Genomic DNA, 22,488 nt, shown 5'->3' on the forward strand with positions numbered 1-22,488 from the left:
ACTCAGACTTCCCTCAGAAGGGCAGCTGTGAACTAAAGAGAGAGAGATGCCAAGGTAACTATGTAGAAACATTGTCATTGGCACCTACCATGCCAGGTTTTACTTACTTTTTTTTGTACATCTGCAAGTGAGAGGTGACCCTGGGAACCTAACAGTGGAAAGTCCTTCTACTGACCTGTACATCACAGATGACAAGTGGAAATACTCAGATTCTGTTGAGATTTACACTGGGACCAGATGCTACACGAGAGCTAAGACTTCAAATTCAGCGTTAGTACAACCCTCTTGAGGTATGTTGTCTAGATAATCACACTTCCTCCCTACCCCAACTGTAATTTCTGCATGCATTTGCTTTGTTCGTGAAGCTTAATGACTTTGGAAGCACAATATTTAGCAGGCATACTCGTATACAGTTAGTGTGCCTATGATACAGCTGTACCAATAAAACGTAACAGAAGCTCCTCTGAAAATATTTGTGTCTCTGTATGCAATAATCTGCATACAAAAGAGTCCCAAAGCACTCTCTAGCATGATAGACTGGGCATTAAGTGATGCATAAGTAGCCCTTTAGACAATACACAAAAGAAGCTTTAGAAACATTATTCTCTAGTATAAGAAAAAGCTCAGCAAGCAAGGACACATTTCTTGCAGACTTTTAAGTCTATTATCTAAACCATTTAAAAAAATCAGATTCGATGCAATTTAGTTGAAGCTCAGATTAATGCAGGTTTCACTGGCCACGTGGCAAACACAGTTTCTTGTAAACCAATTCCCTTAATTGTCTAAGAGAGGATTGTTTAATTATTAAGCTAATGCAGTTTTATTTCTGCAGGAAACGGAGCCAAATCCATCAGTGTGAATAAAACATTTAAAGTAATGTCTCAAAATTTAGAGAAATAAAATTAACAGAGACTTGGCTGGTTTCTAAGTGCAGTTCCACTGCCTAGTGAATGAGACTCCATTCACTTCACAATCTACCCTGGTGTTCAGAATCACACTTACGGGTACAGTCAAACCGAATATGGCATGACCCATGTAGTGCAAACCCCCTGAATTCTAAGAACATAGGACCACTGGATCAGAGCTCTCCTGTTCCTGCCCAGGAGTTCCAAGACGGGCAGAGCCAACCATCAGTATGGGTGCCGAAGCTGTTGGTCTATTAAAAAATATCCATGTCACTGGAGTGAGCATCTACAAAAGGCATTAACTAGCATTGTTAGCTTTGGAGTCTATACTGAGAATCTTAACACAGGTATTTGGTTCTTAGCAGGATAAAAATTGGGACTGTGATAACCCATCCACCCCTTGCACGTGTCCACCAGCAGAAGCTCTATTTCTTTTAGGGACAGTCAGAACTATCTGGTAATGAGCAGCTAACATTTTTATCCTCTTAGGTTATCATAAAGGGTAACTGCTGGACAAATGCCATTTGCGAATGTCACGTGGTGAATCTGTGGAAAAAATTAGCGAGTTTTCCATGGGTTTTGCAACATGGAGTCTAGGAGAAAAAGACTTACTCTTCAGAAAGCAACAACCTAGAACCAACATCAGGTATGCTTTTTTTTGGTTTATCAGGCCTTTTAGCTGTTCTAAGATGAATGCCTGTAAGGATTAAGTAGTACAAGGTGGAGTTTCTCAGCCTGTGTGGTCAAAAGGCATAACCATCCCTTGATTTTCCAGTGCAGTGAAAGAGAATGCACTTGCCATTGTTAGACCATTGGAGATTTTTACGTAATGTCCTACCTGCAGTGGATTTGGTGAAGTAAGAGGAGATGGAAGGCCATGCCCTGGTGACTGGCTGGGTTTCTGAGGGGAGCTGGAGGACTGTGGGGCCGGAGGAGGTTGGCTCTGGCTCTGGGACTGTGTTTGGTTCTGCTGCGGTGGTGCTGATGGCTGTGGCTGTGACTGCTGGGTCTGCTGGGGTGGCTGTGGAGTCTGTGCCTGCTGACCTTGCTGCTGCTGCTGGCTTTGCTGCTGCTGCTGTTGGTGCTGGAGCTGCTGAAGATGCTGAAGCTGTTGAAGCTGGGAGTTCAGGGATGAGGTAGCTGTGAATTGAAGAGAGGGCAGGGAGTTATGAGAGTTTCTATTGTGTTAAAGACATTTGGATTAAATTATTTTTCTGTTACGCTGGGGGCTGCACTGCTCACTGAGAACAGGTGGCCTCAAACTTCAGGATGTGGCAGGAAATTGTTCCCACAAAAAATAGCCTGTGGTTCTGCCAGTATAATTCTGTGGTAAGAGCTGGAATTCACCAGGGGCAATGAAAGTAAACTGTTGAAAGAGTTACAGGTCTGCCCACAGGATGGGGGTCTGAGCTGACCAGCAGTCTTTGCTCAGACAGGCTTTCCAGTGAAACTAATGGGAATATTACGTGCCTAGAGAAGAGATCAACAGCTTGTCACTGTACACAGTATTGTAAAAACTCATAACATGAACTGGTGCTGTTATATAAAGGAGGAGAAAGCCAGAACTGTAAAATAAAAGATGCTCTGAAAGGAGCTTCGTCATGTCATTATACAACAGGTATCAGGAAACAAAACGTTGAGATGTGAAATTTCTTGTGCAATGCCTAGGTAGCAAAAATGCCCCATAAAATATGTGTGTCTCTGAAATAAGAACTGCTCCTCATAATTTATATCTGAAAGCTATACATTCCTTCTTGTGACTTGCACTGCTCACTTACTCCTGGTAGTAAAGACGTGCTGTGTTTTGCTAGCATGTGCTCCAAATATGAGGCTTGGAAATGAGTGGCTCATGTTAACCTACTGGCACAAAGGAGCAAACCTGATTTCCCAGAGACACTTCATTAAATTCAGGAAGGCAGAAAGTGTGTCATCAGGATGTCACTAAGGAAGAACAGCTTTAAGCAGCAGCCAGAGCATCACAAGGGCCTGATGCTTTCTGGAGTTATGCCGTGAAAAAAAGTCACCTGGGTCTCCAGCCTTACCCACTTTAATCAACATCTTAGGTGTTACATTAGTTAGCTACAAGATCCCAAGAAGAACATCTTGCAAGGTCATTACACTATTTTTCACTCTGTATACTGCTTTGCCAACACCACCCTGTATTCTAATTTCCAACCACAGAAGCCAAAGTAAACTGGGAATGAATCAAATTTGTTATTTCTAAAATGGCATTCAGATTTCATGGCCAGAAACTCTGTTCACCAAGTTATTTGTGGACTGGCAGATAGAGACAAGTCATCTCCACTTTCTTTTCATGCCAACATCCCTATTTCAGCTTTCTAGATGTCTGTGCCCTGGGGTTGAACCTGAGGTCTTGATACGACTTATGAAATCAATGAGCCATAAACTGGAATAAGCAAAAGAAAAAAGAAAAGAAAATGGAGAAAGATGAGGCAGAATGGGCAAACCAGAAAAGGCTGTATGAAGAAAAAGTGTGAGGCTTGTTAGGAGGAGCTGATGGCTATCCATTGCTGTACTCACAGCTGCTCTAAATTTTCTTTCAATAGATGTGGGAAGCAAACTACAAATATACCTTTACAAGACTTATAGCCATGTGTGACTTCAACAAGGAACCTGAATAAGGAGAGAGGAGGACTGGTAACACTAATATATTTCCATCAGGAAAGTTCCATCAGAAGTTTTGTGTTTCAACATAAAAGAGAGTGGCCATCAGATTAAAAACATGCATAGTATTTCCTGAAAAAGAAATGACCCTGGAGAAGCAAGGGTCCACTCCCACCGATTTCTTGATGAGAACTTGCACCTAAATGCCCCAAAGCCAAGAGGGTAGTAAGTGGAAATATAATCTAAGGCACAGGAAGGTGTGAATACAAAAACACAACTGCATAGATGAATATTAACCATAGCATGAAACACCTCAGATGTCAAGGAAAACTATTCACCAGCTCTATCTGTAGGTATGGAGAGGCAGAAAGACCCTTCCCATTCCCATGAGATAGATAAAAGGAAATCTAGACCAGCTCTTTATCTTGTGCAGGCCATTTCTTCACCTGTGATAGCTTAGCAGACTGGATGAACTATTGATAACCAGAAACAAGACCTCAAACATAAGAGACCCTTATTGAATCCACAGACTCCAATAAAGAAATGAATTAAATGACATCCCACAGAAGAATAACTTCTAATCCACATGGCTCATGAAGAGGAACAAGGGCTCGTTTCATATCTTATGAGCACGATTGGACAGGATGAGACAAAACTTTCTCATCTAGGAGTAGAAAAGCTTTGCCTTCAGTACTGCTTAATACTTGAATATTGGTGATTGCAGGAATATTGATATACAGTTTTGTACTGGAAATGACAACATTCCTGCTAGGGCGAAAGGTATTCCCTGAAGGAAAATCTTGTTGATGGAGAAAAGTCGCTTCATGGAAAAGTTTCCAGGTTCACTGCCAGCAACCACACAATATTATTCAAATAACTTCTTGAGTTTTCATATAATGCCTTTAAAAAGCCTCTTTGAAGCATATCCTCATTCTGAGCTTTAAACTGCATTGAAGTGCCTTAGTGAGGTATGACTGCCTAACATACTGTGGCTAAACAAACAGTAAGGAATTGGAAGAAGAACTGTTAGATGGGGAAAGGCATCCTCAGAGCCACACAGTAGGTGGTTTTAGGGCTCTGGATCATGCCTGCAAGTCCGTTGTTCATGCTGCTGGGTTGCACTGCCTCTCATAATGTGTGTATCCACAGCAGGAGTTGTGTCATATTATTGTTTGCAATCAAATCCAATCCAACTCCCAGAGCTTGCTTGCGTAGCTCATCCATTATAAATCGTATACCTGTCTAGCATTTGTCACTTTCTGCAGAGCTTGGAGTCTGATGGAATTTCAGGTGGTACAACAGTGCAATGTCTGCATGTATAAAAGATAACATGCACTGCCTACCTCACAGGAATCTTTTTTATGACTTACTGGCTAAGAGCTGGGTAAAACTTTGACATATTTAAGTGACAAGTGCCTACTTTCTTTCGGAATTGCATTCAAGATTTAAAGAGGCTCGCAAAGAATTGCAGAAAGTTCTTTCAGTGGTTAAAAAAAGGGACAATTAACTAAAAATGCATGCAAGCTATGAAAAACCGTGAGGAAAATCCACAAAAGCTGCGTGACATTTCAACTTTCCTCAGGGAAAATACATGTTGAATATACCATAGGTATACATAGCAGGTATCCAAGAAGACAGCAAGATGAGCAAAGAAGCAATGGCACAAGGGTTTTCAAATCTAGGGTTCAACTAGAATTTCGTGGTTGCTGTGGTGCCATGGCAGGCTTCCCATGGGATCACCCCGCGGTTTATGATCCCACTTTAAGCGGATTACAGTTAGTCACAGTATCAAAGCATTTGCATTAGAATAAGAGACATGGAGTTAAGTGGAGCAAATGGATGGTCAAGAGGCAGCGAAAGCAAACTTTCTGATCTCCTAGGTCATCTATATCTATACTTGTCATAGACCTCAGGCTACTTAAAGGATTAGGTGAAGTTATGACCTAAGGAACACGCTCCTCCTTGACTTTGGGGCACAGTGGTGTCATGAATTTACAAAATTTACACAAAATGTGTTGCTTCATTTTCTGTTTCTCTGCTGGTTACCTGCATAGAAACTGAAATGAAACTTAAAATGCCCCTATGTCAAGAAGAGTGTTGTGATGGGAAAAATCCACCTCTGATGCAACCATGCTGAAATAACCTGTCTGATCCATAACAAGGGAATGACTGAGTTTTGTTTTAGCGGGAAAACTGAAAAGGCTCTGTCTCCTATTCCCAATCTTGATTGTATTAACTAAAAATAGTAGCAATTGCCTGCTGCCTCTGGCTAACATGTTATGACGTAAGTATGGAATATCCCTGGTTATATTTTAAATAAAAACATACCTTTTAAAGCTCGATCACAATTCTTCAGAAAGCAAGGAACATAAGTAGGCCCACAAATGTTTACATAGTGGAAACAATTTAAAATGAGGACTCTTTTTTTTTTTTTTTCACCTCTCCTTCACAATATGAACTCAGAGTCTTAAAACCTCTGTAGTGCTTGGCGGAAGATCAAATTAATGTTCAGGGATTCAATTCGTATCTAGAATCTGCTCTTGTGGATAAGCTTCACATAATGTCTGATTTATTTCATTATTGTTTTGTGCATGTTTGTTTCTGTGTAAAGAGGGAAAAAAGGGTAGGAGGAATAAGAAATAATTGTAGCTTACAAACTATTGTGCTACTCCAGCATCTATCCTCCCATTTACATAATTGTGTAGCTGTTCTTCGGTGCCTTGATACAATGTACAATGGACTAAAAAGAAGAAAATCATACATTAAACCTTTTCCTATTTGACTGAGCACAGAACTTGACTCTTGCCATTTCAAGGGCTTAATGCCTTTTTCCACTTCCCCAGCAATGGAGAATGGATTTGCATTGCCTTAAACTGAAAAGTGTAACTAACTTAAGCATCTGGGCTTGCGTTCGGACTGACATCGGGGGGCTTTTTTTTTTTCCACCCTGTTGTTTCTCTTCTAATGAGGTTTATGCTTTTCTTTTCCTTGAAACATATTTCTGAAGATTGAATACACACACTGAACAATATAATGCAAGCCCGTTTGCATTCTCTCCCTCCTGGGTAATGAGGGCTAGGTTGGCCAAATGCCCAACGTGTTTTTGCAGATGCTCAAATTTTCTTTTTGAGAGAAAAAAAAAAGTGAGTTCTTTTAAATATGTTAGCATCCTCTTTGTGAAAAAAAATCCCTGAAGGGTTGGACTTGTGGCTGAAGAGATTAGTAATGGGATACAGAGCATATTATTTCTAAATCACTGGTTCAAATCAAGCCTAGGTCAATATAAGGAACAAAAGTCATTGCACTCACTATAATGGTGCTTCTGCCTGTTTTCTACCTTATAGAAGATGTATTAAGTGTATGGAAATTGTATTCACACACAGATACCCACAGAGAGCCTGCATGGGAAGCAGTTTGCCACACAGCCAAGGTAATAAATTTATGGTCTCCCTACATGTAATGAGGAAGATCATAAAGACTAGGGCCTTGGATGGCATCAGCTGACATCATTATTTGCACTTTTAGCAGAGAGGCTAAGGAGAAAAAGAGTAAGGAGACCAAGTCATCTTCTCATTCCTAAAGGTGATCCCTCAAGGTTAGAGCTGCAGAACACAGATGGGGTTATGGGGAGAAACTTGCATTGCCAGTACTCTGTACCGATTCTGCAGATAAACAGAGGGCTTCACTTTCTACAGTTGTCATATCCAGCATCTTTCATGAGCACTAAATTCACTTTAAAGAATGTAGGCAATAAAAAGGAAATATTAAGAAGAAAACCATCATAATTTATATGGTGCCTGTGGTGTCTCCACATTTTGATGAATACTGGAACTTCCCTGAAAAATGATCCCCTGCATTAAATAAATCTGACACTTTTTTCCTTACCAAACCTAAAATGTACAATAATGCACTAAAATCTTTAGAAAAAAAAGAAGTAGAAAAATTTGTTCTAGGTAGAGAGCTTGACTAAGTATCAGGGCAAGCATATTTGGAATAATTGCCATTTTAAGATGATCTAGAGGCTATTTTCCTCTAGTTTATGACAACACTCTGTGAGTTAAGTTCCCTGAGTGTATTTTAAAAATTGCATTAACCTATTTAAAATGCCCAAAGGCAAGAACAAGCTGGAGAAATTAGACTTTAATAAGCCATTTGCTTCCTCAGTTCAAATGGGACCTTAGGTTGCATATTGTACAAATGGCTGAAACATTAACTGGAGTCAGGGTATCATCAAGACACAGGGGATCAATCAGGGAGTTGTCTTGGGATTCTCATGCAAAGACAAGCAATTAAACATAGTATGACATCACTGTAGGTGTTTGAATGCCAAAATCTGTGTGTTGAGCAACCAATATCTAGATCTGGTAAATTCCTATTTTACCAGCCAGATTTCTTTTTGGTGAAAACATGACTCTCTCAGAGATCAGGTGTAGGGTCTTAACATTAAGTCCTTATGTCAGATAAAAGCAGTTTTCTAATTACAGAGTGCAGAACTGATCTCAGATTGTTTAAGAACACTTAGTGTTGAAATGTACATTAGTTTGAGTGGCATAGTATTCCTACAGATTGGATTTCTAAACCATATAGGAATGTTCTATGGACCAGAATTTAGGCTAACACCCAATGTCTTGGGAAAAATTCTTCAGGACTCCTTTGAAAGAAACAGGGGGAAAATTATCATCTAAAAACCAACAGAACCCAATATAAGATTTTACAGCTGAAGGAATATGACAGGGAACAGATGAATGACACTAAGAAATTAAGTTTGAAACAACAGTCTGCTGACTTAGAGGACAATGGCCATGACTTACAATGGACATCAGACAAAGTCAGGGCACTCTCTGCACATACAATCTTTAATGATAGGAACTGCAGCCTTTTTTTTTTTTCTCTCCTTAAGTCTTTCAAGATGCTCTAATATTGATGGGAACCATAACTTCAATGGCACTTATGCAGACTAAGTGTTTGCCGTGCCTCGAAGTAGCAATACACGTAGAAAAAGCAGAGCAACAACATGAAGCCCCAGGAGCCCCAGAAAAGGTTGTCCAGAATCCTGTCCTGCAGTTCAGAGAGTCACAGGTCCCCATTCTACCAGTTGCCCTGCCATTTCTCCTGACAAGGGGGGTATGTGAGGCTCTGGGGCAAAGTCTCGTCAAGAGGAGCTTGTCGAACTGCCTAGTAGCTTCAAAGAGTGATTTTGCATTCTTTCAGATAATAGATCTGCAGTTGCATCTTCTATATAATTGTTTACGGCAAATGGCTCCTCTGACAAAGAAATATTTATCCAGGTACAGCTTCAGCAATGGTTCTTTGAAGATCTGGAATTATAAGAAGTCTCTTCAAAGAGTCTTTGAAGCGAGTCATGTTTCCTTAACTAAAAGTGAAGTTCCTGTAAGTGAAATGTACTGTGTGTTTTGTGCATGCATATGTTTGGGTGGTTTGGTTTTTTTTGACAATGCAATCGAATAGTGGATCAAAGTGTTTGTGGTTTAAAAGGTTGGTGTGTATGCTGAGCTTGTGAAAGTGTCCTGAGAATGGCAAAGGACAATGTCACATCCCCCCGGCCTCAACTGAGGGAAGCAACAAAGGCTACTGAGCCTAGTTTGACGTGGTATGACTGGTTGCTTTCATCTCTCAGACTCTCATTATAACTGTGTTTCTATCATTTTTCACTTTGAGTCTTTTCTGAAAGCTGGTAGACTTGAGACAACTCTGTTTTTTATTAAGAACTCCAAGATTTAAGCAGCTCTAAATTCTGCTTCCAGTGTATGAATTCCAGCCAGAGAAGTTAGCTGAACAGCAGTGAGAAGAGGCCATGGAATGACTCAGAGAACAGCAACTTGTAAGCTATAAGGAGAAAGGGAAAAAATGCAGCTCAACCCATTTCTTTTCTTTACAATCAGTAAAACTACAAGAGCAAGTACAAGAAACAGGTGCAAAAGTAGTGGTTCTACCTGGCTGCAGACAAAGTCCCTGCTGGAGCAGTGACTTGAGCTTCAACCTTGTTAACAGGCCCTGTTTTTCTCAATATAGCCTTGAACTTCTGCTTTTACCAAGACATGAAAAATTAAAAATGGTAGCAACAGGGTGAAAAATGTGGGGAAGAGAACAAAACAAAACATTAGTCACTGAAGAATAAAAATGGACTAAAAAACTTTCTCTGAATGGCACAAGGTATTGTTTAATAGCTGTGGTACAGAATATAATCTCGAGCACAAGTCACTGGGCTGGTGAGAAGGTTCTGTGCAGGGTGCTGTAATGTCAGTATGAGAGCAAAAGATGGAGGTGTTCTTTCTTTAGATAAGGGATCAATGTCTCTCTAGGCTATACAACTCCCTCCACATGAGAAATTGTAGAAGAGCTGGCAGGCGAACTTCAATTTGATAATCTGTCATACCACTAGCAAGGTACATGATGCTTGCCTGCTGTTGACTCACAGTAGCTATATTTTGCCGTCTTTAAGAATCTTCCTTGCTTTTTATTCTATGCCATGAGTAGATGATACTGTATTTAGTTGTGTGCATTTCAAAACATACCACAGTATCTGTAGCCATTTCCTTTTTGTAATATTTAAGCTGACTAGAGGTCAGTTTGCCTGTATCCCCTGTACTAGTTTATTTTACTTGCAGAAGAGATTCAAAACAAAGTTAAACAGTAGTTAGGCAATGGTCCTGGACTGTGCAGCTGGTCATTTGCTACAGGTGGGCTGGCTGCTCAGTTTTAATTTGCAGTAAAATGAGAGTGGCTGAATATCAGATTTCTTTCCTGTCTCAACAGCTCATCAGCCAAAAGTTGCTGCTTCAGATGCTAATCCTAGCTGAGCTCTGCTTGGCATCTACCACCTTTGCACAGCAACAGTGAATTAGCTGCTCTTTGGGTGCTCGTGTGCTCCCACCTACCTAATTTCCCGCTCACTGTTGAAATAAACAACCTGGCTATTCAGATAGACACGCTGCTCACCAGTACAGAGTTTGTGTGGGAGATTTAGGGAGAAGATCTTTTAGTCAATCCTCACTCACAGGCTGTGAAGTCAGTCACACTCCTGTGTTAGGATAAGAATCGTGCCCAGCTGAAGGGAAGGGCTGAGGGGTCCAGCAGAGCAGCTGCCCAGTCAATGCACTGCCCACTTCATGGCTTCCACAAGCACATCAGGAAACCCCATGCTTTTGAGATTTCATACCTTTGTGTGCAATGAAAACTAGCAGTTAATAGCAGGCCTTTGAAAAAACTCCATTTAGATCTTACTTTGTCTATTAAGCTGCTTTTTCAGGGTCAATTATTTTGAATTTGAAAGGAATGCACAGCAATTAATAAAAGAACTTCAACTTGAATAATGTATTTACTTACATGGAGCAGGAGTCACCAGTTATACAAAGGGAATAAAATCCAAAGGATGAATTTACAATTGGCAAAAGACCTACTTAGAAATAATTCACTATTTATGTACACGAATTCAGTCAGAACAGAATATTGCTGCCCTGTTGATGCAGTAACTAGTATTATCCTTATTATCCTTATCAATGAAAATACCTCTTTTTCCAGACCAGAGAAGAAAAGATACATTTGGTTGCTAATCAGTGATTCTCAAAGAAAACTAACAGGAAGATAGTCTTTGCCCTCCTTAAGGCAACATTGCCCTAATTTTAATATTCAGGATAATGAAATATTTTAAATAAGGGTTTAGGTCTCATCAGCTGCATGTTAGCTATACCAAACCTAAATGATACTACAAAACATTGCCAATGCATTAAGACTGTTATAGATATTAAACATCTATATAACATCTGCTGTTAATGTTATCCTTTTAAGAATTATAATAGAATCCTCCAGAATTTGCTCTAAAATTACGAAAAAAAATTCATAAGAGAATGTATCTTAATAGGTATGTTTTATTCCTCCTATAGAAACATACTGGTAGTGATATATCCAAGCTGTGTGAAGTTTCCAAACACCAACTATCATTTTCTCTTAACATTTTCTTCTGTTGTCCTAATCTTTTCATAAAATAATGCAAAAGCTAACTTTTAACGGTGGACAATTAAGAAAATTTTGGTGATAATGAAAATATTGATTGTAATGTGAAACTGATTGCTAATGTATAGCCATAGATAATGATATTTGGTGGAGAGGGAGGGGAAAAAGAGAGAATTTGCTGTTCAAAAATTTCCTTGCTTTTAAAATTAGTGAATTTCTCATTCTCCTGTGGAAACCCACTGACAGGTACAGGTGAAAAAAGTACATTAATACTGGGCAAACACCATTACTAGATTCACTTCACTAACTCCAATGCCAATTAAATGGAGATAAGCTTGTTTCAAAATAGCATATTTGAATGAAAAGTCTGGACCATTCAACAGTACAAAACAAAGAAACACATGTCAGTGCTGATACAAGATCTAGCTTTTTGCTTAAATTGACTTCTGATTTCAAAAGTTAGTGGAAAAAAGGCTTCTCCAGAGGGTGAACTTTCTACCATAGCAACACTGAGAACAAAAGTTGGCACAGTTAGGGCACATGGAAATCTGAAACCGCTACTTTAGATTTGTTTTGCCAAGTTTTAACTAAGTAGATACAAAAAACTGTTCCTTTCACTGTCAGTGCCAGGGATTTTGTCTTTACTCTGTTGATTTTAATAGCTCGCTCAGAAGCTTGAAAATGAATATTTCTTCCATCATCAATTTAAAACTTTTCCATTTGCCAACTATAAATGGTTTTTCTACTGTGTGTTTTCAACGAAGCTGAAATGAAAAAGCTTTGATTTTCTATCCAAGTGCCAGGGAGCATGGGGCAAACTATTCTTTCATCTCCATCCCTGAGACAGAGCCAAGCCCAGCATCAGGTGACCACAACACCACCCCATTCTTTCCCTTTCTCCCACACTCTTCAAAAAGGCAATTTTTGGACTCATGTTTGTCTAAAGACCACCTGGAATGACCGGCTCTGCAGATGTCCTCCAGCATTATCTTGGGGATGGCAATTCCAATGGCCATCATCTCCAGTGGTTCAAACACCTTTCCTCTCAAACAGAGCCTCCTCTTGGTGCAGATATGGCCCCTGCAGCTTCTTTTCTTGTCCAGTTGTAGACATTTACTTTTTTATAGCTTATGGAACTATAATGGCACTCCAGCAATCCTCATCTTTGAACAGAGAACTGAAGCAAATGCCAATTTGGCTAAGCTTTATTCTCAAAATATTGTTCACATGATTATGGGCAAAAGCAGTTTTGTAAGTTCTTCCTTTAATTTTTCGGGAAGTTTAGGGATATTTTTTTTGCAAATAGCTACCCAATCATTAGAGCTTTTGAGAAGTGCATCAGAAAAACACCTAAAAAGATAAGACCCATAAGTGAAGGCAAATGTTCTGTAAGCAATCACCCAATGGAAAACATTTCATTAGGAGATTTGCAGTATACACTGCTGACCATTTGGATTATGGATCACATAGATAGAAACTAATGCCAGGAAAGCATCTTATGCTTTAAAGTTTTGCACTAGAAAATTAAGAGAGGAAACCAAGAACATGAGGCCTCTGACGGTACTGACAAAACCAGAAGTAATTTCCATATTTATTTCTATTTTATTTTTTGTAAGCTGTGGCATTCTTAAATAGATTAATTGTAGTAGCCCTTAATTACCTCACAGAGTGATACGTGTCTGATCTCACACGTCTGAGTTAATGCAAAAATAGTGCTAGGAGTTTTGCTGATTTAACTGATGTCGCAATGATCTTCAGCTTTAATCAGAACACATCCACAAGACAGATATATCGGCTTTAGATGCCTGCATGAGTCTGTCACTTTCTCAGCTGCAACTGGGAGTGGCCTTTTTGTCAGGTACTGTCTGATGGGTGCAAAATTGCATCTCACTTGGCTGAGAGGGCTCAGTTTCCCCCCTGCCATAAGAGCATTCTAAAGAAACAGCCCTGGGAAGAGCACAGGGAAAATGTGAGAGGCATTGCCTGCCTTTTGTGCCAGCGTGGGTTGGAATGCAGAGCACACGCCACAGAGCAGCTCTCTACTGCTGAAATTCAGAGGAGTGCCATTGGCTTACATTCTGATCTGCAACTTTAATCTTCCCGCAGAACACTTTAATCAGAAACCACTTTCGTAATTTGTAAACACTGCCAAATGTTTGATTCCAGGCTGTTTAAGTGATCAAACCTTTGGGTGGAAAATAAAATAAATAACAATCAAACTATCAAACAAAGAAAGCAGTTATAAATAATTAAATATGCTGTACTGACACATACTATTCCCATCTGGATGTTGCACTTCCAAGACATAAAGCACAGTTTTACTAATTAGAAAAAACAATTTAAAAATATCCTGTATGACAGAACAAGTCAGATCAGAAACAGGGACTTAGGAGTGACTGTCTTACAGGTGAAAATCAACACCTGGGAATCCACTTCCTATTCCTGAACCTACCATACGTGCACAGCAGTTTTCTGTTCTATAAAAGGCAAAGAAGGAAAATAAACTTCACTTCTCTCACCACAGGAAGCTAAATTAGTGAAGCCCAGCAATGTGTGCTAAAATCCTCAAAAAAAAAGGGGGTCAAAGATACACAAAATTTTGTTTCCCCATGGAAAAGATTGTTATAGAGCTACACCCATGTTGTGTTGATGAGAGATAGGGGGTTTAAAAGCACACATTTATTTTAATTTTTCTTACTTTTTGATATTGTCGGGGTAATGCTTTTATTCCCAGCAGCCCATAACACTTTTTGAGATCTCCAACAATCAGGATGTCTTTTAAAATGAACTCTCAGCTCAGGCACATTTTAGGCACTTGTCTCACACCAGATTTAGATGATGCCTTTTAATGAAAAACAATCCCAGACTTCCTGGAAGACTAGTACTTGGATTTCATTGCACACCCATGATGAGCACCTCTATAATCAGAGACACACTGATGGAACTAGCTAAACTAAACTAGCTAATGATAATAACAATTAAAAAAAAAAATCCCAAAGAAAATTACAAGACATCACAGGTAATAAAGTGATTCCTCCAGTGCAGCACGATAGGCCAAGGAAACAGGAGGATGACAAAAGAAAAGGAAGAAAGGAAAACAAATTCAAGGGTGGTAACTATAGGACCCCGGTGGGCTTGTTATATGAATAGATTGCAGGCAACCACATCCTGCTGCCGTGATGCTTCATAAATTCTGTCATCTTGTTTAGAAGCTGAAGAGTACTGACCTCACTTCCTCTGCTAATAAGACTGTGCTGCTTTGTGCCCAGACTGTTATGATTCTCATGAAATTGGAAGCATTGTGCAAGTCTCTTTCCTTCCTACACCAGTGATTACTACCTCCCAAATTACAGAAGAACAGATGGGAAATGGAGACTGCTCTCCCTCTTCTGTGCAACAGTCCCTTCTTTCCCTCTTCCTAACCCCTTACAAAATATTTCTCAGGCTCTCAGGACCAGCAAAGCTAAGACTTGCTTGGTTTTGTTTCTGAATAAATTGCAAGCAATCATAGTAATAAACCAAGAAATCTGAGTAGATTTTATGATGTTCACATATAGGTGTGACATTTATACATTCCAGAAAGACCTTCATGCGTTATAAAGCCTGGGCAGGCAATATCCAGCCCTTGTGTCCACTGAGAACACAGAGCAGGTATCAGAGGGCCAAAGAGAGAGCAGCCATGTAGGTGTTTTGGAGGTACTCTTGAAGCACAGAGCCTACACAGGTTATGTACTCAAAAGCCCTCCTTATTGCAGTCCAAAATAGGAGAAAACAGCTGCTGCTCGTAGCACTTGATTCTGAAGGGCAAAATGTGCAAAGGCAGCTGAGACCAGGTCCAGCCCAGTGGCTACAGCCACTCATGATCATAAAACATCCAGAGAATGCAGGCCTGTGACTTGTTCCGTCCATATTTGGCATCATTTTCCTCCTAATCTAAAAAGGCATGAGACAAATCAAGGCAGCCATTTCTTCCTTACACACGACAGGGCAAAAATGTCATGTCACCACTAAAATCACAGAAGGCTTGTCCGTCAGTCCGTCAGCTGCTACAGCTTTGAGTGTTCACTCATGTAAGTGTGCACTAAGGAATGTGCCTTTAAAATTTTACAGTATGCAACTTAAAAAAAAAAAAAATCAATCATTATTTCCTTTGCCTGTGAGACAAGTACGTCCACAGTAATCACTGGCACTGGGGAAAAAAACCAACCCAATCCCCGTAGATCCCTCTTTTTCCCTCAGACATCCTCTTGTTGTTAAAAGCTAAAAACTTGCAATGGCTACATCTTGCAGCTGGTGAACTACATTACAGATGCCCTTGCTGACTAGCCTTACCTTCAGTATCTCAAAGCAAAAATGCTGCAAATAAAAATATACAAATCAACTCAGCTGGTGAGGACAGAAAGACAAAATTCTTCTCCAGCTTTCACAGAGCAATGAAAGCAGAGTCATTAATTTTTCACTTCTGAAACCATGAGGAAAATGCAGCCTTTACTCACTTAGTTCTAAGAGCTTTATGTCCTTTGGATATGACTTCATCTTTGCTTCAGTTGTGCCACTAACACTGCGCTCAGCACTTGCTTTGCCACCCTCAATAGATCCACATCAGACGTCCACTGTCTAGACTCAATTGTCCTTTCCAATAAGGAGGGTATGCAAATTCTTAATCGTGTATGCAGCAATGGAACTTGAAATATAACAGTAAAAACCAAACCAAACAAAACCAGGATACCGTAACAAGTCAAAAAATCCTGGTTTCTCGCCTTTCTCATATCTTTTGCGTGGGATCAGATCTCATCTTTACTGTGCTGTCGCTCTTATTAAGCAAAGGCAGCTTTTATTTAACAATTCCATTATTTTCTTTTCTACTCTACATAAGAGCACATTAGGAGCCTGCTGAGCGTTCTCAGGCAGAGCCAATCTGTTTTGCCTTGTACAGTGCAGTGATTGACTTGACTGGCACTTCAAAATGGCCCTGTAAAGAATTAGGTACCACCACCAGCTGCTCCAAATGGCTCTTTGTGCCAGGGACACTGCACTGCACACAGGGCACTTAGACAAGGAGGGTGGACACACTTGGACAGGAAGGAAGGAAGGAAGGAAGGAAGGAAACAGAGAATAGTAAACATCCAGAGTCAAATGTGAGTGGCACAGCTATAATTCTTTATGAAGCAGCAGGTAAGATTGATTGTCAAGGGTCAAAAGGCTAGGTCAAACTCTGCTCATTTGTCAGCTGAATGTCATTTCTGTTTTCCCTGTCACCAGATAGCTTTAAAAAAAATTGCAACTCCTTCCTCATTATCTGGGACTTGGCTCCCTTCCTGCCATCCAGTATTAATGAAACTGTACTTCAAGCCTGGCCTTCATCTTTGAGGTTCTTCTTCATGTATTTCTTCCCTTTCTTAAGTACTACAGAGTGAGGACAATTTTAAAGATCACTTTAAAGATCACACAAGCAGTAGCTGGAAAATTGCCACTACAATGAAAGTGCTTTGAAAACATACACGAAGTATAAAAGTCTGAATGAACAAACGCACAATTAAATCATGGCAAGTTCAAAGCCCACACAACGATGTAACTGAATCATGGTTAAATCTGTGCACCTCGTATGGAATCTTTAAAAAACCAACATGAATATTTTGAAATCATTTATGAGGGGAAAAAAACCCCTTTTTTTGTTATAATTACAAGCTATACACCACTGGAGGAATGCTACTACTGAAATCCATCGATTTACTGTGAATATGATTTATATATACATTATTCAGATAAAACCATGACCAATAATTCCCTTAAAAAGATTTAAACATCTAAATTAATTGAAGTTAAATTATACTTACACAGTAAAGTTTCAGCTGACTTGAAATGGGATACTAGTTCAAGCCAGCAGTTGGTTACCCAAAGTATGCTTCCTCAAATAAAACCATTTTGAGTCAAAGGTAGGTTTAGGTGCAGTTATCCTCTTGTGAATTTATATAAAGGCAATACTCCTGTGTTTATTCAGCGCTTTTCACAATGGGATCTCAGGGTAAATTACACAAATAATTAAACCTCATCTAAAGCCTATCCCTACGATGACTGCCCCTGTGTTTACAGGAACAGAATTAGGAACCCTTCGGTGCCAAAATGAGAGGATTTACTAAATTAATTTCCATTAAACACAGTGCTGCACAGGATGATTTAAGTTTGTTGACTGATTGACATAATACCTCCTTTTAGGTGGAAGAATGACCTTTTAAAATATTTATAATCATTCTTGGGGAAAAAACATCCTGAAATTCTGTGCTAAATCTGCATAGAATAACATTTCACACAAGTCTAATTTCCCTGCACAAGCAAATGCGGTGACTTCAGTGCAAATCTGTGCATGGATGGCATCTCAGATAGGAAAATCAAAATCCTTTATGAAAAAAAATCAGTTTTAACTGTGAAGATGAAAATAAGTGACAGCTCAAAACAAAAAGAAAAGGTTCTGATTTCAAAATGCTTGGTGCACTACCCATCTGCAATTTGGGAGAGCTCTTTCAAGGCCCGGCTGCTCCAGGAACACAAACTAGTCTCTGCTTACAACCACAGACAGAAGATAATACCCATTTTAAATACACAGAATTCAGCTCACAGAGTAGTGAATCACATAATCATTTAAAACAAAGACAAGAGGATAACAAATTGACAGTAATTAGTTAATCCAAACCTTGGCAGTATTCTGGAGCCAATGATGGAGTTCAGAATAGATCGATTTTAGGAACTACTGATATTTTTTTGACCTGACTGGATTTTCAGGGCTTGCAAAATATGATGTGGAGCCAAAACAGCTCAGTTTTTATAAAATTAGAGGAAATTTCAGCAAGATAAAAGAACAAAAGTGAATGGAAGTAAAGAGAAAAGCCATTCTTATTCCAAAACTAACTTTTCCCTCAGAACATTTCTTTAGTCAAAAGTTCCAGTGGCAACAAGATTTGAATTTTGAACCTGGAGATCAGATGAGAATGGCAACAACTAAAATTTGAATGGAGGGCTTGTCATTAAAATAATCTTGCTTAGAGCTCTGTGTTTGACTCAACATTGCCTTTCTAGGCATGTTACAGAGTGGACATTCTTCTGCACGTGTGCTGCAGTGTATCGGTTTATTGTGGGAAGCAAAACTGTAGGATCAGTCCCAGTGCCTGAATAAAAGTAATTGTAAACCAGAGTTGAGCTCTGTCTAGGAGAGCCTCCTTTCATTATGTAAAATGACTGATTATGAGATCCCAGCTGGGTTTTGCATGGGGCCTTGTTCACTGAAATATTAATAGATGACATTTAGCTAAACAGTACAAGAGAACCATGATACTGTGCTGAGAACTGTCGCCATAAACACATTTTACTTCCCCCAGTGAATACTAATTCGTAGCAAGCTGTTGCCAAGCTGCCGTGCTTTCACTTGAGAAGCTCCAGCCTTCTCTGCTACCTACAGCTCTTAAAAATTTCACAGCTCTTTTTTTTTTTTTTTCTTTGCATCTCGAACAGAAAGTAACTGAGCAGGCAGTGAGTCCTTTGCTGTCTCTTAGGTGGGAGCAGAGAGCGTGGTAAAGTCCCTGTGGATAGAGCACAGGCAGGTTGCTTCAGTAGACTGGGAGAGACACGTCATCAAGCACTACTTACAGGCGTGGCAAAACAAAATTCTAGCTCCAGAACTGCACTGCTCCCCTCAATAAAGCTGAGGAATATTTCTTAATTGCAGAGAACCCGATAATAAATGCCACATTTTTAGTGCAGAAGGCAAGATGATAGGTGAGCCTTCACACCTGCTGAAAGTCAGCTAGTTCACCTATAGTACATTTTGCTTCTTTCTTCATACAATGAAATAGCCTCTTTATTCCCTCCTTTCTCAAAAAAATTATCTTTTTCATTTTCTTTGTTTCATATTTTTTCCCTCTGTTTCCTTTCAGTCTGTGACTCCTCAGGGTTTCATGTGTGGATTTGCTGTTGAGCATTAGACAGTATCTTTACAATTCTCATTGCAGGAAACTGAACCATATAAGTAAAAAGCAGCTGAATTCCTCTCAATTTTGGCAACAGCAGTTTGAAAGCTGTCCACTGAGTTGAATTTTTTCTAAAAATTCTGTGCTATTTTCCACGTTATTGAGGGCTTCAGTTTTACAGGGAAACAATGAGCTAAATTTTACTCCCATCTGCCTGAGGACTCTTCAATGGTTTTTGGTCTTTCAGTTGTATGATTATACACAGAAGGAGAAAGCAGTAGTAAGCTGTTCTATTCTTGAATAGGGTATTAGAAGCACTTTGTTCTCATTATTGCTTTAATCAGACACTAGTGGTATTTTTACTACAGCTTTCCCTACCTGCATGGTTCTTACATGTTATTTTTAAAACTGACGTTCATGTAACCTAAACCACTTTGTAAGCAGACTTTTCCTCACAGAAATTCCTCCTCCCACCTGCACTTCCTTTCTTTTGCTATTTCCTGCAGTGTTATGATCAGTTGCAAATAATTTTGCTACTGTGACATGAACAATCCTTCTCTGATTGACTTCATTCTTCTGCTTAGCTCTGGGTCACTTCTACGATTTGCAGATCCACGTAATACAAAACACCATCTCTTTTTCCTGTCATCAGAGTCTTATGCCAAGCCTGTTTCCTAAGTGGTTGAGTACCCTTTCACCCCATCTTCATATGGCACCCCATCTCATCTCCAACCCCACTTCCTAACTCACACATGACGTGCTTTTCTGCATTCGGAATTTTTCGAACTCCAGGTTTATGATGATACAGCATAAAATGACATACAAGTTCTTATCGTGCTGATTTCTCTCTTTCAATACCTCACTTCCTTCTGTGGCTGTGCTTTAGGAGTCCTCAGGAACAATCCTGACACCATGTATAATGCAAATTAATGAAAACTGGATTTTTCTGAAAAAAAATCAAGGAACCAACAAGCATGGACTTTGCAAGACAGAAGGGCAGGCTCTAGAAGGCTGTGGTGAGAACCATTAAAATAAACATGTGCTGTGAGCAGCAAGCAATATAGGGCCAGTCTGACATTAAAAGAGGTCAGAATTATGCAAACCACACAAAACGAGTTTTGACAAAATTTTGCAATATTGTCCCTGAAAATGAGGCATTTAACAGATTCCATCTAAGCTTGACTTTGGCAAAAACTCTGTATATATTACCAACAGCTGGAGAACTCAGAGCTCTTCAGCCTTGCTTCACAGCAAAAATCAGCATACAAAAAATGAAAAGATCAAAAAAAAAACAGGGGTCCTCCCCACTTCAACTTTTTGTTGCCTCTAAGATTTTTTTCTGTAAAATAAGTGACTTCTACCTATTTGTGAGAGAAAAAGCAGGATGTCAGGAAATGAACAACAGGGCAGAGGACTACAGATATTGCTTCGTTGCATCCTAACATCAGTTCACAACACTGAATTGAAAGATGTCTAAATACTCAAACCATAAATCAGATGATGCAATTACCACTTGAGCATAATTCCTATTCACAGAACGAAATTTGCCTGAGTAAGGACTGTAGGAACTTAAGAGCTTCCCTTATTACAAGATTTTTCTTTATGCCTCACATGTATCATGAGCAGCTGGGGCACACAACTACATAAAAATCCATTTAGAGAAAGATCATGGACAGATATGATTTCTCCGAATTGGGATGTAGGGCTTTAGAAGACCTTTAATCAGAAAGCTGTGAATTGTTTGAATTTGTTGCTTTCATTTTAATATTAAATGGGTATTTAATATGACTACTTTCATTTGTCACAAATGCACATAAGCAAGGCTGAAGGACTAATACACAGAGACCTGAAATAGATTTCTTCAACAGGAAGCTTTCCATTTTTACAGGCATAGCAATAGAACTATTTTAAGAAATGAGGATCAAATTAAATGTTTACTGATGTAACAGTGTTGCCAACAGTGTCAGTAAATTTATGAACAGTTTATAATTTTAACTGTCTTCCAGACAGTGGGTCATATGTGCATTAAAGTAGTCATAATAACCTGTCAGTAAAAATTTCCTGCAGCACATTCATAGGAAAAAATGTTTGCAAGTTCAGCAGCGCACTTATGCACTAGCAGAACAGTTTTTCCTATGAAGTGGTACAGCCAACCTCTCAAAAAAATAATTTCATTTTGACCTGACCGGATTTAAAGACTTTTTAATTATTATTATTATTTTTTTAATTTCCAGAATTCCTTTTCAGAATTCACCAAATACCACTTTCAACCTACAGTCATTGACTAGAAAATTGCTCACTGTTGCCCCTAGATCTTTCCCCTATAGAAATAAGCATCTACCCATATTTGACTTACGAGTTACCACGTGTTATCTACACTCCGTAGTATTCAGAAAGTTGGAGACTTTCTACACACTTTGTGAGGCAGGATTCAACAACCTGCCAGTCAGTGTGTTGTCATGGCAGCCACAACTTCCTTAATATTTGTATACCCTAATGTTCTCCTGCCCTGTTCAGATCTGCTCTCACTCGCAAACTAGTTTTGGTAGGATCAGACCCACCACGATGTTCTCACTGTTTAATCTCAGCGAGCAAAATGGTTTTCAGGCTTGAGCCCTTCCGTGATATTAGCTAGCAGAGTGCTGAAATCTCAAATATTATCCATCAGTCAGTCACTCCTAGTGCCGCTTGTCCCTCCTCAGGGGTCACAGCACCAGCAAGGTCAGCAGCAATCGAGAGTGAGACCCTCACTCACTAGAATGGAGCTGGGAAAACATCTTGCTTCCTGTCTTACTGGCTTGAGAAACACAGAAAATGGGAGTGAAAGCACTTTGCTTCGAACACTTCTTCAATGAGATGTCATTTGCTGGGATATTAGGAAAGAATCCCTCTCTCACACGCAGTCCTGCTTAATGTGTGAGATTTGTGTTTACCTTCGAGAGGAAGAATTGCCTTATTTTACTCAGACTGACACAAAGTGGATTAAACCAGTCACACAGCAAGTCTGCTGATGCCTGATTTCG

General features: G+C 39.5%; 1 protein-coding gene across 1 annotated transcript in view; it reads right to left on the bottom strand.

Moving 5' to 3' along the window:
* The window catches only part of POU6F2 (POU class 6 homeobox 2), a 294,805-nt gene that overhangs the window by 91,022 nt on the left and 181,295 nt on the right, over nucleotides 1-22,488 (bottom strand). The window contains exon 5 of the mRNA XM_027900608.1: nucleotides 1,744-2,045. Within this exon, the coding sequence (XP_027756409.1) occupies nucleotides 1,744-2,045 (302 nt within the window). The remainder of the gene's footprint in view (nucleotides 1-1,743; nucleotides 2,046-22,488) is intronic.

Source organism: Empidonax traillii, unplaced genomic scaffold (assembly GCF_003031625.1).
Source record: "Empidonax traillii isolate 1590-97213 ecotype Southwest subspecies unplaced genomic scaffold, ASM303162v1 scaffold741:size898883, whole genome shotgun sequence".
Taxonomy (NCBI): domain Eukaryota; kingdom Metazoa; phylum Chordata; class Aves; order Passeriformes; family Tyrannidae; genus Empidonax; species Empidonax traillii.